The sequence below is a fragment of the Gossypium hirsutum genome, chromosome D05 (assembly GCF_007990345.1).
Source record: "Gossypium hirsutum isolate 1008001.06 chromosome D05, Gossypium_hirsutum_v2.1, whole genome shotgun sequence".
In the NCBI taxonomy this organism is placed as follows: Eukaryota; Viridiplantae; Streptophyta; class Magnoliopsida; order Malvales; family Malvaceae; genus Gossypium; species Gossypium hirsutum.
In genome coordinates, this window is record NC_053441.1 from 14,051,400 (window position 1) to 14,065,157 (window position 13,758).

Genomic DNA, 13,758 nt, shown 5'->3' on the forward strand with positions numbered 1-13,758 from the left:
GGTATCTAATAGCTGCATTTGACATATATTCGAGTATATGATATGAAGTATTATCATTCAAATACTACATGAATCAAGTTGACAGATTTTTGTTGAGCGCATAACACTCATCCCTATCTAGATAACATATTTTGCTGCTGTAATATCTTTTCCTAAAAAGTAATTTGACCCAACAGAATGAATCTTGTGGGTGATGAAACTTGTCCGTTCTGTAATTGACAAAAACATGGTCAAATTACTCATCATTCTTCTTTCTTTTTCTTTTTCGTTGTGGGTATAATCATCTATATTTCCAATTATTTTATCTCATCATCTACAATGAAGCGTGAATTTCTAACCACACAAACGACTCTTAGTTCACAAGCAAAGCTTAAATTTTATCGTGTTCGTTGATTGAGACACTCTCACAAGTGTTCTCTTCATTCTCTCTTTTCGTGATTGTGCAGTAGTGACTTGATAGACTCAACAATCAAACATGAGAGAGCACATAATTTTGCATTGGAAATGACCCTTTTTCGCTCTTGTTAGCTTCAGTTTCCGGCTCTGTGATTCTGCAGTGAATTATTCTAGAACCAACAAAGAAAAAGAAGTGGGAAATAATTTATTCGAAGACATCAAAATCATTCACTCTCAAGTCTCAAATATTTTAAATTTACTTTTTCATTTTACAAGAATAAATTGGTGAAATGTCTCATCAAAACTCGATATTTAGTTCAAAACTCGACAACCAACCATTTCTTCTTTGGGTCCCGGAAAGTCTTGTTTTCAAACCCAAGATGTTAGGGAGGGAACGCATTCCTTTTTTCCTGTTAGCTTAAATTGAAGTCTGTCAGGTCTCATTTAAAAAGAAAGAAAGAAAAAAAGAAAAAGTTGCAGCAAATATGACCCAATTTAACATTAGGCAGAATCTGGCTGCCTAATGCTTCACCCACCACCCATTGACTCTTCCCTTTTTTCTCTTTCAAAGTTCAGTCTAATGAATTTTCGATGAAATCCCAGAAGGCAAATATTTCTTCATATTTGACACTTCTGTGAGAATATTCAGTTGAACCCAACAACAAAAAAAGCAATAGTAAGTCTCCAGTTTCTCGGAATCTCAAAGCCTTGGAAAAAGGTCTAAGTTTATAGGTAGTGGCTTTTGCACTTTTTCGTTTGTGTCAAATTAGGATTCTGATTCATGTACGCCTCCATGTTTGTACATTGTGGATGATATAATCTTCCAATAAATTTCTTATTGCCATTGTTGCTTGTGGACATTAAATTTTGAGCTTATGTTTAATAATCAGTGGGATATGCACATCACTCCATTATACACTTAAATTAAAGCTTATTTGGCAGTTGCCTGCTGCCATGTGGCACTACTTGGAAATCGACACCTATGTTTTTCAACTTCTTGTGATTTGTTCAGTTTTGGGGTGTCTCATTCCCGATTTAGCAGACAATATTGTTCACGCCCGATTACATAAAAAATTAGAATTGTTCCTCTCTTCTTCTTTTTTAACACTTAATACATTACTTTTATAATTTTATTGAATTTTAAAAGATATTTTTAAACTAAAATAGCAATATCATATATTTAGAGAAATAAGGAGGATTTACCTTCTCTTGGAGTTGGAAGGGGTAGTTATTGGTGGTTCAAGCGCACTGAAAAGTTTTAGCAGATATTGTTGGACCTAAAGCATTAAAAATGATTCTTTCAAGACTTATAATAATAAAATAATTAATTTGCCCTATATATATATTGCTTTCTTCTAAAAATCAAGTTACCTTTTAAAGTTGATAAACGTAAAAGGTGTTTTACCTTTCATAGAACCTTTAAAGAACACTGATCATTGGCTTCCATAAAAAAGGATTGCTTCAACAACAGACAAACTTGATAAAGATGGAAAGATTGCCCCAGGCAACTCAACATTTTTCAGGTATCCATTCTCCACACACGGCATATCGAGTGGAGAGATTACAAAAGCCATAATGTTTTGATAATTATCAATTGTTTATATATTTTATTAAACATGTTATATTCGTGTCCTAGAGGTTGAAGATGGGTCGTGGTACACCTCATAGAAGCACCAAAGCCATAAGTTTTCGAGTTAAAATCTAATTACTACTCTCTTTTTGATAGTTGCCAGGTCAAAGCCATAGGATTGTTGAGGGGGCCTGTTTGGCATGTGGGATAGAAATTAAATTTAGTAGTGGAGTCTGACGTGCAATTTCTACGCCGTCGGAAGAACCCATCAACCACATTCTGCCAAAAGTTTTCACCTAGGCTTTTAGAGATAAGAGATAAAAGGTGGTGGCGGAGAGGTCAACTTTGGTGTTTATTAGCCTAAAGTGATGCACTGACAAATCTTTGTGCCCCGCACATTCTTCACCATATTGCTAGCCCTTTTTATTACCCGCTTTTTAAGGTTTATAAATAATTTAAGTGTTTTACTACTGCTCAAATGGGTAAAAATTGTATGCCAATTATAGAGGTGCTCATGGGCCGGGCAGCCCGCCCGAAATATGAGAGAGTTTGGATAAAAATATAGGCCCGAAATATGAGCTTGGATAAAAAATAAGGCCCATTTAGAAAATGGGCCGGGCCTCGGGCACCACTTTTTTGGTCGGGCTCGACTCGACTGGGCCCGATATAATAAATATATTTATTTTTAAAATTTTTTTAATTTTAAAATATTTTTAAAATACTTTTTTTATTTTTTAATTTTAAAATATTTTTAAAATACTTTTTTTTTAATTTTTAAAATAAATTTTTGGTATTTATTAAAAAAATGGGCCGGGCCGGGCCTGGGCTTATGATTTTTTCCCGGGCTGAGCCTGGGCAAAATTTTAGGCCCATATTTCGGGCTAGGCCAAAATCTTTTATGGGCCTGGCCCGAACCCGGCCCGGCCCATGAGCACCTCTAAATTGCCAAAGCATAAATTATTAGTTTATTGTATTGGAAAATGGCCAAAGTATTATTGAAGGTAAAGAAATTAAATACTTGTATTATTGTCCTTTGTTTAGGTACGTACGTCAAATTTTTTGGTACGTTTCCATAATTGTTTTCTTGACTTTGCTTTCTAGCTTCTTTGTTCTTATACAATGTTAGTAGATACTTTCATTTGAAGATGTCTTGGAAATTTAGATATATATTTGAATTTGAATATAAGTTTAAAATGACGTGGACATGTAAATAACATAAATCAAGGTTTCTTTCTGATTTTACCATTCGGTCCTTAAATTCCAATTGAAGAAAGTTGAGTTGTGCATATACAATGAACCTGAAGTCCACCATGCGTGAGTGAGGCCTAGGCCAGCCAGCAGGAATGGAAACCTAATTAATTAATTAGAGGGCAGATTAGGTAAGAATTTTAGCATTTCACATGAATTATTTATACATATGCACCATGTTGTACCCAATATCTTGATTTGCCAAAATTGTCAAATTAGAACTAATGTTCTCAATCCTGTCGCGAACCACTCGTTTCTGCTACGACAGCCATGGGGGGTATCAATCCAGTGCAGAAAATGAGATGGTGAAACAGACAAAGCCATACCTTAATGTAATTAAATAACCTAAAATTCTGATGAACATCTTAGAAGAGATAAAGCATACATGATTAAAAGAATCAAAATTGTTGAATTTTGTATAGGATCGGTCAGGGCTAGATGCATAGCGGAAACCCAAAACCAACCATGCATTTGAAATTCATTGATACAGATGATCAGATATTCTCATATCAAATTTCTTTTAAAGTAGTTGAGATTTTAAAACCTTTTTTAATTGAAACCCTGTTTCTTAGCACGTAGTCTATAAAAATATAATATACGAGTCTGCTGTTATGGTTGGGAGCATCTAGGCTCATTGCTCCCTGAATCCCACATGCCATCAACATTGGCTCGCATCAATACCCAGATTAAGTTCCTTAATAACTTAAAAGTAAGAATTTAATCTTGGCCCAAATATCTATGATTCATTTTATTTATTTATTTTGATACGTGGGAAGAACTTTCCTGTACCAAATCCATGATTATTGACCCTCAATTTATCACACATATTTTCATTAAACTGTTAAACAACAGGGCAATATGGGAAGCAAGAAAAAAGACACAAGTGAAGCAGGGAAATCTTGCTGTCTTAAAATATGCTTGTCAGGGCATAGGAAATTTAAAAGGCAGCAACGTTGTTTCCTTTGCATGTGATATATGCCCCCCCCCCCCTCGCTGCTTTTTCTCTCTCGTCTCTTACTCATCCTTGTATATTCCCTTCTCTCTCCTTTTAATCTCTGGAAAAAAAAACAAAGATTAAAACCCAAGTGTTACACTTTTAGTTGTTTTGTTATTATATAAACAATGAACCTTTAGAACACTTATTTCAATTTCCCGTCTTCAACCTTATGTTTCCCTCTCAAGTTCAAACTCTGAACATGTCTACTACTACTACTTCTTCTTCTTCTATTTGGTTACTTTCTTGTAGGAAGCTTAAGTTCTTTACTAGAATCAGAAGGTTCTTGCATTCCAAAGCAGCCAGGAAGCAGTACGGGTCATCAGCATCTGATCATTCGAACAAGTTGAGAATAGTAAACAATACTGACGAAGAGGAAGATCTGGTTGTAGAGAAAACTGAAAGTGAGCTCGATGGTTCCATGGCGTTGCAAAAATCTGTGAAGAGACTTCACTTTGGGAGCTGGGAAGAGAAAGAGATGGCTGCTAAGGCCATCGAGAAACTCGCTAAAGAAGACGTTAAGGTTAGGAAGTTGATGGCAGAGCTCGGAGTCATACATATGCTTGTGTCTATGGTGGATACTGAGGTGGTTGGCCGCCGTCTAGCTGCCATCAAGGCCTTGATCGAACTTGCTGATGGAACTTTTACGTAAGTTTTCTATATATTTTTTCTTACTATTCATGTTAGTTTCTTTTTCTTTTGATATTTCTTGTCAATGGAAAAGGATTGTCAGCTTTCAAAGTTTTTAGTTGGTAGAAACAATTCCTAATGTTGGATTATTCTAACATAATCATAAACGGTTTTTAAGATGAATGATTGAATTCCCATGTTATGAAGCAATGCCTGATTAGGAAAGAAATATATTTAGAGGGATGAGACTTAATAAGAGGAAAGGGCCCTGTTTTTGTCCTGGAAGCCGTAGCTTATTTTCTTCAGAAAAAGACGATGCAATGAAAAAGAAAGGTTTTCATAAGGCTGCTCGAAGTGGGGATAGGGAAAAGGATCCCCTATGGTTGATGAAATGTATGGCATAGAACAGTGACAAGTTTGAAATAATGGAGCTCTGATTTTGGCACTATGCAATACGTTTCATCGGGATAGGGAAAAGGGGTCCCCTATGGTTGATCAAATTTATAATTTATAAAATTAGTTGTTGGGATGAATTACAGGTATATCATATTTCAAAAATGTCAAGAAGATGGAGAATTGTTTTCAACCCACATGAAAATTAAATATTGGTGATAATGTTTTAAAACTAACTTCCCCAATTAGAATAAAGAAAATGATTTTAGGTGGAGGGTACTGCTCCACATTAATGAAGATATTATTACCCTGATAGCCTGATTTAATCCTAAATCTCTGTAATCAACCGCCCTACAAGCTGCAGCGTTTTGATAATCATAGGCCTTGGGGTTTGTTTCCAGTTTAATGCTGAGTAATCAAAATCAGAACAGTTATTTTTACTGTTAAATGGCTTTAAATATTGTTTGGTGAGGTGTCAAGCCCTTTCATGAATTGACCCTTTTGAATCTCTGATGGTGAAACTTTGTCATGTGACAGTAGAGCATAACTTTATCCATCCGGAACTTTTAAACATTAATGGCAATGAAAGTGAAATGAAATTTCTAAATCTGTTGCATGATTTTTGAATCATTAATACTTCCATTAAGAAAATGATTTTAATGATCCTCAAATCCTGCGTCCGCAAGGTACGGTGGCTGTCCACTGTCCACCGGACTCCCATGGTGGTAGGAGCTGGAAGGGCAATAATGATGTTAGAAGACAGACAGCGTTGTCTCCAAATAAAAAAAAATACAGATCCATATCATCCAATGATATTATTATGGACAATTAAGAAAAAACAATATTAAGTATTGTTGACCTTCACCTTCCTACCCCGATTCTAAATGTCTGATTCTCTTTGACTTTGTCTGTTTTATTTTATAAACTGGTTAGTTCTTCTCCCACATTTTCTTTGACTTGTAGGGACTCCTATTCATATTTTATGCAACAATGGAGGACTTTTGGGTTATCAACTTATCTACCCCCAATAAAATTATTGTTCTTTCTTCTATTATTCAACTTAAATTTCGATTCCATTGTTGACTTGAAGTTCTGGGTTGATTTTTCTTTTGTCAAAACTTAAGGTAGATTCAAAGAATCAAAAGTCTAAATCAGTTTATCATTTTTTCTTTTATTCAGAAACAAGGAACTAATGCTAGAGGCTGGAATACTATCGAAGTTACCTAAGGACATTGATGCTGTAGACGACCAAACGAGGCATGAATTTGCAGAACTGTTATTATCATTATCATCTATATCAAATACTCCTTTCTCTCTAGCCAAAACTGAGGTCCTCCAGTTTCTTATTGCCATTCTTGAGTCGGCCACCAGCATTGAAACAAAGGAGACCTGTTTAGGTGTTGCTTGTAACCTGTCTGCTGTGCTAGAAAATGCTAGACCTTTGGTATCTAACGGAACCGTGCACACTCTTTTGAAGCTATCTTCATTTAAAGAACTTTCAGAGAAAGCCCTTGCAGCACTAGGTCACTTGGTGCTGACCTTGATGGGAAAAAAGGCTATGGAAGATAGTTCAATGGTACCAGAGAGCTTGATTGAGATTCTAACATGGGAGAACAAACCCAAATGTCAAGAACTATCAGCCTACATTCTAATGATTTTAGCTCATCAAAGCTCCACTCAAAGGGATAAAATGTCAAAGGCAGGGATCGTCCCTGTGCTTCTTGAAGTGTCATTATTAGGAAGCCCTTTGGCTCAAAAGAGAGCCATGAAATTGTTACAATGGTTCAAAGATGAAAGGCAAGCAAAGATGGGGCCTCATTCAGGACCACAAACAGCAAGGATTGCAATTGGCTCACCTCTGCATCCAAGGGAGGTTCAAGAAGGAAAGAAAATGATGATGAATTTGGTGAAGCAAAGTCTTCATAAGAATATGGAAATGATCACCCGACGAGCCAATGCTGCCGGCGATTCTTCGAATCTCAAGTCTTTGGTCCTCAGCACAAGTTCTAAAAGCTTGCCTTACTAAAAAAACGTTTTATGTAATTCTTTTGCAAGGGCCTGTAATTATTGCAAATGATGGGAAAGAAGGATTTCCCAAAGTTAGATGGAAGAAATCAGCAACTTTGCGAGAGAATGCAATGCTTCTGCAGTAATTAGCGTATACAACAACTGTATATGATCATCAATTCATGACCAACAAAAGTAACGAAAAAAATTAAAGAAATTGGGGAAATACTGAAACTTTACCCTTGATGGCATGTAATTGAACACCTCAAGTTTTTTATTTTATCCTTTCCTGACATTGAGTTGTATAGTTGGAAATGAAATAAATCACAGTAAATAACCCAAACAGAGTAATATCTTTATTGCTTGAATGAAATTAAATACAATATAGTACCCTAAACCATGTGCTACGAAGTTGCAAGGAATGCATAAATTGTGCATTTTGCACAAATTTATTAGTAATTGGCATCTTTTTCCCCCCCTTTCACTAATAGTTTTGCCTTAGGTATGTCCCTCGTTTCTGGCTTTCTGCTAATAAACTTGCCATTCAAAAGGCAGTCAGCAAAATGAGCTAATAAACCATTCAAAAATTAGATTTTAGGTCTACGACTAGGAAAAGAACATGCAAGAAAAACAGCCCAAAGCGTATAACTTTGCAAAGAGGTTCATCAAATACAAAAACACTTAAACAAATAATGCCGAATTGAACCAACAAAAGCTGGATTGATTAAGTTTTGCCTAAATTATCCTTTAGACATCATAGAAGAAAGGATCAGATTAACAGAATTCTGCAAACGGAAACAAAAGAAATAGTTTAGCGCTTCCCACTGTTTGGATTAGATTTGGTGCAAAGGACCTTCCGACCCTTAGCACGGCGACGTTTCAATACAGCTCTTCCACTAGTGGTTCTCATTCTTCGACGGAACCCATGAGTTCGAGCCAAAGATTTCCGGGACCTATTCCTCTTTGTTTGACAAAGTGCAGCCTTCCCAGCCCTAACCACCAGGCCTCGCCTTTTCTCATTCCTCACCCCATTATTTGAACTAAAATCCATCCCCAATGATAACCCTACGTCCAAAATTGAAATTAAACGAAAAACATTAACACCCATTGAAGAAACACAGTGAACATATAAAACGGGAAATTCTTTTACCTGAAAATGAAGAATGTAAAGAGAGAGAAGATGAGGAAGAAGAGATAAAGGAGCAGTGAAGCAGGGAAGAGCAAGCTTTGGGGTTGATCGCTGCATTGGAAGAGATGGAAATTCTTCTTCTTGAACCTGTCAAAAGATTGAGAGAAGCTGAAGGGATTTGGGTTCTTATGGATTGAGTAGTAAGCCATTGAGATGATGTTAGTACTGGCATCGAAGCCATTGTTTCTGCCACACCTATCTGTTGTCTCTCACTTACGTTCTTATCTACTACTCTCTCAGTGGTCAAGCTACACCTACAGGGGTAGAGAACTAGAGATGGAATGTGCTGATGGAATGGATTTGAATTCAACTTCTTGTGAGCCCAATCTGGGGTTAACTTAACTAGACTGCAGGATATTGATCTTAGAAACCGTGAAAGTTTTCTTCAGTGAGCCCAAACCTCGTCGTCGTAGAAAAGTTTTCAGTTTCCCTAGAGCCTATGGGTTATGTCATTAGCCCATTTCATAATTATTTAGGTTTCCTATCTGCCACTGGAATTTGGAACCGGAACTTTTTAAAGTAAACCCGTCACAGCCCGGAATTTGATAACAGTTTTTATTTCTACTGATCTTAAGTAGTGGTGTTGAAATGGTAATTCAACCCAATATTATTAATAGAACAAATCAAAAATTTTAAATTCCTTAATCATTAACTGAACTGAATTTTCTGCGATAATAGTTAATAAAGTCCAACTCATTTCGATTACTTCGGTGTTAAGATTTTTGAGTTTTACTTCGGTGTTAAGATTTTTGAGTTTTAGTTTTGTTATTTATTACATACCTTACGTTTTATTTGAACTTTTAGGGTAAATTACTGTTGTAGTCACTTAACTATTAGTAAATTTTTTCGTCATCTAATTATTAACTTTTTTTGTCACTTGTCGTTAAATGGTTAATGAAAAAATGATCTGTCAGTTTTTATGGCATAATAACAACCTTAACCCTCAAACATTTATATACATTGTGTCAATATAATTTTAAATTTTTTTTAAAAAAAATAGCTCTTAATGTTTACACATGACCTAATTTATCCTATTCTTACGTGAAAATATAATTTAATACAGGATGAGTAAATTAGAAATAAAAACAAATTTTTTTTATTAAATTAGATAATCCCAAATACATTGATTTTCTTATACTTTGAAGGTTGAGAACTTGATCTCTCTCAATGACAATAAACTAATTTTTTGTAAAATTAGGAGCTAATTTTTTTTAAAAAAAATTAAGACCAAATTGACATAGTATATGAATGTTTAAGTGTTAAAGTTGTTATTCTGCTATTTAAAAAAAAAGTTGTTATTATGCTATTTTTAAAAGCTGACACGTCATCTTCCTATTAGCCATTTAACAGCAAGTAACCAGAAAAAGAAAATGTCGAATAGTTGAGCAATTATTTTATAACTTTTCCTAGTTGGGTGACAAAAAAAAAAACTTAATAATAATTGAGTAACTATTAATGTAGTTTATCCAAATTTTTAATATATTTTTTCTTTCACCCACTGACATTTACAATTTGGATTTAAGCTTTTTGGGTGAGTGAACTTTTATATACATAAGATTCTTATTATTTGTTATTAATAATTTTGATTAAACAGTTAATTTCACGTTCGAATTAAATTAATTAATAATTGAAATTTTAAAATATTTAATTAAATTAACTCCAATTACCGGCTTATTAGTCAAATTATTTTAATTTAATTATTCAATGAACTATTCGGTTTTAACCTAACTTTGAATTGTTTTAAGGTTATAATTAAGTGCTTTTATTAAATGAATTTAGTCTTTCTCAATTAAAAAGAAAAAAGGGGGAGAGCCAGCGAGGGGAGAGACCCTTTATCCAGAATAATTAAGTTGTGGTGCAAATCTTGTTGAACTTTGGCTCCAAATAGAGAGTTAGCCCGAATTGGGAGACTTGGTTAAAGTATCTAATCAGAAGTTATCTTCTTCATGGTGCAACCATCCTATTGTTGTCTTACTCTCTCCTTTCATGACTTCAAAACAAAGTCATCTATTTTAAGGCGTTGATGATAACAGAAACAAAACAAAGCTTGTAGGAAATATTTGCCTTTCGGTACATGTCATATGGTTTTTGCAAGATTAATAAAACTCTCTTGTCTTCTTGGAAGCTTGCTTAGCTATGCATGTTTCTCAATGTTTCTTCTTTGGATGTCTCCGCCTTTTCCATAACTGTTTTTATACTGTTGTGAGTGACAATGGGTAGTTAAGACTGTCTTTTTTTCTAATGCTAGCCTAGCTGTCTACTTTTTAGAAAGCTTGCTTACTCGTAACAGATTTATTTCCTTGTATTTCAATCTACTTGTCTTGTTGCTAGCATCATTACTTACGAAAATATTCATTAAGCAGTATATATACTCAACATTCTTAAGAAGTGGTTCGGTGAGAAAAAGAAAGTGATGGCTAGTAGCAGCATAGCAAAAAGATGGAAGCAGTTGAGCGGGCAGAACAATTGGGGAGAGCTTTTGGACCCTTTGGACATTGATCTTCGGCGTTACCTTACTCACTATGGAGAAATGGCTCAGGCTACCTATGACGCCTTCAACACCGAGAAGGCTTCCAAGTACGCTGGAAGCAGTTTGTATGGCAAGAAAGATTTCTTCTATAACGTCGGTTTGGAGAAAGGCAATCCTTACAAGTACCAAGTGACCAAATTCTTTTACGCCACATCTCAAATCCGAGTTCCGGAAGCGTTTATAGTGAAGCCAATGTCGAGGGAAGCATGGAGCAAAGAGTCAAACTGGATCGGGTATGTTGCCGTGGCCACAGATGAAGGCAAAGATGTTTTAGGAAGGAGGGATATTGCAATTGCTTGGAGAGGGACAGTGGAGACCCTGGAATGGATCGATGATGTTGAATTTAAATTGGTTTCGCCAGAGAAGATTTTTGGTGATCCAAGTGATGCCAAGGTGCATGAGGGCTGGTACTCCATCTACACCTCGGAAGACCCACGTTCGGCTTATAACAAAACCAGTGCCAGAGACCAGGTGAACGCTACCAATGCCATAACAATGCTCCACTAGCATCGATATCTTGTTTCAATGGAAAATACTAAGGTTCGTCTCTGTTCTTGGCTATTGATATTTTAGGTTCTCAACGAGGTTATGAGGCTAGTGGAGCAATTCAAGAACGAGGAAACCAGCATCACAGTAACCGGCCACAGCTTAGGTGCAGCTCTTGCAACTTTGAATGCCATTGACATCATTGCCAATGGATATAACAAGGCCAATAATCCGTCGGGAGAGGCCTCTCCTGTTACAGCCTTTTTATTCGCTAGTCCTCGAGTTGGTGACTCAAACTTCAAGAAGAAATTCACAGGATACAGTGACCTTCGAGCGTTACGCGTCCGAAATGTTATAGATGCTGTTCCCAAATATCCTATGGTAGGGTACACGGATGTGGGGGAAGAATTGGATATCGACACCCGTAAATCAAAGTACTTGAGGAGCTCTGGGAACTGGTTAAATTGGCATGATTTGGAAGCCTATTTACATGGGGTGGCAGGAACGCAAGGGTGTAATGGAGGATTTAAGTTGGTGATTAGTCGTGATATAGCCCTCGTAAACAAATCCGTCAATGGATTAAAGGATGAATATTTGGTGCCAGTGTCATGGAGGATTGAGAAAAACAAAGGTATGGTCCAGCAGGAGGATGGTTCTTGGAAATTAATGGATCATCAAAGTCAAGACGAGGATGATACTTGAACATCTCTCCATGGTTTGATAAACGATCTTTATGTTTTGTTCAAGATTTTAAAATAAAAACACTAATCCGAATTTTATTTACTTTAAAAATAATTTAAATTCAAATCATTACTATATTAAAAAAATGATATTTTAAAAAAATAATCTTAAATTCGAGCCTTTTATCGATTTTAATATAATAGTATAATTTACTTTTAAAAAATAATTTTCCAACAGAGCTAACATCCATTTGACTTCTACCACTAATTCAATTAATGATTTTAAACATTGTATAGATAAATAAATTGCTATATGGTTCCATTTACGGTATTGGGTAAAAATCTATATGGTAAATTCATATAGTTTATTTAAATAAGTGTCATTTATTAACCAAATTACAACTTAGTTGTTAAAAAATTAAAACCATTTTTTTATATTACTACTAGTTCCTAAGCTCATATGCATTACATATTATTTCAATTGTATTAGTAATGATGATTAAAAAATAATTATTAAAATTTAACTTTCTTTTCAAAATAAATCTACAAAATGTTTTCCACATGTACCAAACAAATAATGGAGAAACAAAAAGAACAGTTTTAAGAGTGTCTACTTCACATAATATAAACAACATAAAATACAAGTAGAAAAAAGATATTATATTATCTTCGTCAATAATAAAAATAATCTTTAAATTTTTTTGGTGCTATTGTAATTTGAATACAATTCAATATTGCCTCCTCAAAGAACCAATGCTATATATATATAATTTATTAATGCTAACAACTTCTCATTTTTTTATCGATAATTTTTTCTTAGATGTTAATTGATCAAATATGTCTAATTACAGAATGTTGTTTATAGTGCTAAACTTAAAATTTTAATTGGTATATAACTCTAAATTAATTAAATGATAATTAAGATGCTTAAAATTTTGTTCAAGTAATTACTCTATTTTACATTAATAAAATTGCACTCCTTTTTTACGTCAAATGTTTTAGTTATAATTATAATTATCTTAGTTTTTTTCCTATATTCTATAGACTTTTATTTAAGTAATAACTTTATTTTAAAATTAACACAATTGTTTTTAATTAATAATTGTAAATTCAATTATAATTATCACAAATTATATTTATTTATAATTATTTTTTTAATTGTATAATCATCACAATATCTATTTTACTTTAAATTGTTTAACTAATAATTCTAAATTAAATACTATAATTATTTTTAAATGTTAGTTTAGTAATACGACAAAAAAAAAAGATATTCTCCCAAGTTCAAAAGTTTCAAAAGTCATGTTTTTATATATATTATAGATCATAGATAAGAATCAACACCAGTAAGTCAAACTACTTAAGCAGAATTCTATTATGATCAGTAGTGTTGGCGACACAGATTCCACGTCCATCCCTCCTAAGCATTTGCCTGCAGAATATTTAGATGAAAACATCCAGGTTGAAGAAGAACTGGAAATTTTTGCCGCCACGAAAGGATATAAGCGTAGAAACTACACGGAAGAAGAAGAAGAGCTGGAAATTGGCGCCACCATCCTAGGATTTATGGATGAGCTTATGGAGAACTTGGGTGAACTTTTCGTTGCTCATAGTTTGGATATTTACGATCGAAAC

General features: G+C 34.4%; 3 protein-coding genes across 3 annotated transcripts; 2 read left to right on the forward strand and 1 right to left on the reverse strand.

Annotated features, from left to right (window-relative positions):
* The first annotated feature begins 4,070 nt into the window (after positions 1–4,070).
* Positions 4,071–7,531, forward strand: LOC107905373 (U-box domain-containing protein 7). The gene is made up of 2 exons (XM_016832016.2): positions 4,071–4,856; positions 6,411–7,531. The coding sequence occupies exons 1-2, from the start codon at positions 4,381–4,383 to the stop codon at positions 7,255–7,257; spliced, it is 1,323 nt and encodes a 440-aa protein (XP_016687505.2). The 5' UTR covers positions 4,071–4,380; the 3' UTR covers positions 7,258–7,531.
* A 327-nt stretch (positions 7,532–7,858) lies between these two features.
* Positions 7,859–8,908, reverse strand: LOC121217742 (50S ribosomal protein L34, chloroplastic). Its single transcript, XM_041093871.1, has 2 exons — positions 8,389–8,908; positions 7,859–8,303 (listed from the first exon to the last, which is right to left on the reverse strand). The coding sequence occupies exons 1-2, from the start codon at positions 8,606–8,608 to the stop codon at positions 8,050–8,052; spliced, it is 474 nt and encodes a 157-aa protein (XP_040949805.1). The 5' UTR covers positions 8,609–8,908; the 3' UTR covers positions 7,859–8,049.
* Positions 8,909–10,639: 1,731 nt separating this feature from the next.
* Positions 10,640–12,295, forward strand: LOC121217087 (phospholipase A1-IIgamma). The gene is made up of 3 exons (XM_041092656.1): positions 10,640–10,643; positions 10,791–11,428; positions 11,531–12,295. The coding sequence occupies exons 1-3, from the start codon at positions 10,640–10,642 to the stop codon at positions 12,143–12,145; spliced, it is 1,257 nt and encodes a 418-aa protein (XP_040948590.1). The 3' UTR covers positions 12,146–12,295.
* Positions 12,296–13,758: the final 1,463 nt, after the last annotated feature.

Coding starts and splice junctions, on each gene's coding strand:
- LOC107905373 (XM_016832016.2), top strand. CDS start 4,381: ATGTTTCCCTCTCAAGTTCAAACTCTGAACATGTCTACTACTACTACT. Junction 4,857..6,410: donor CTTGCTGATGGAACTTTTAC/GTAAGTTTTCTA, acceptor TCTTTTATTCAG/AAACAAGGAACTAATGCTAG.
- LOC121217742 (XM_041093871.1), bottom strand. CDS start 8,608: ATGGCTTCGATGCCAGTACTAACATCATCTCAATGGCTTACTACTCAA. Junction 8,304..8,388: donor TTTACATTCTTCATTTTCAG/GTAAAAGAATTT, acceptor TTTTGGACGTAG/GGTTATCATTGGGGATGGAT.
- LOC121217087 (XM_041092656.1), top strand. Junction 11,429..11,530: donor AAACCAGTGCCAGAGACCAG/GTGAACGCTACC, acceptor TTGATATTTTAG/GTTCTCAACGAGGTTATGAG.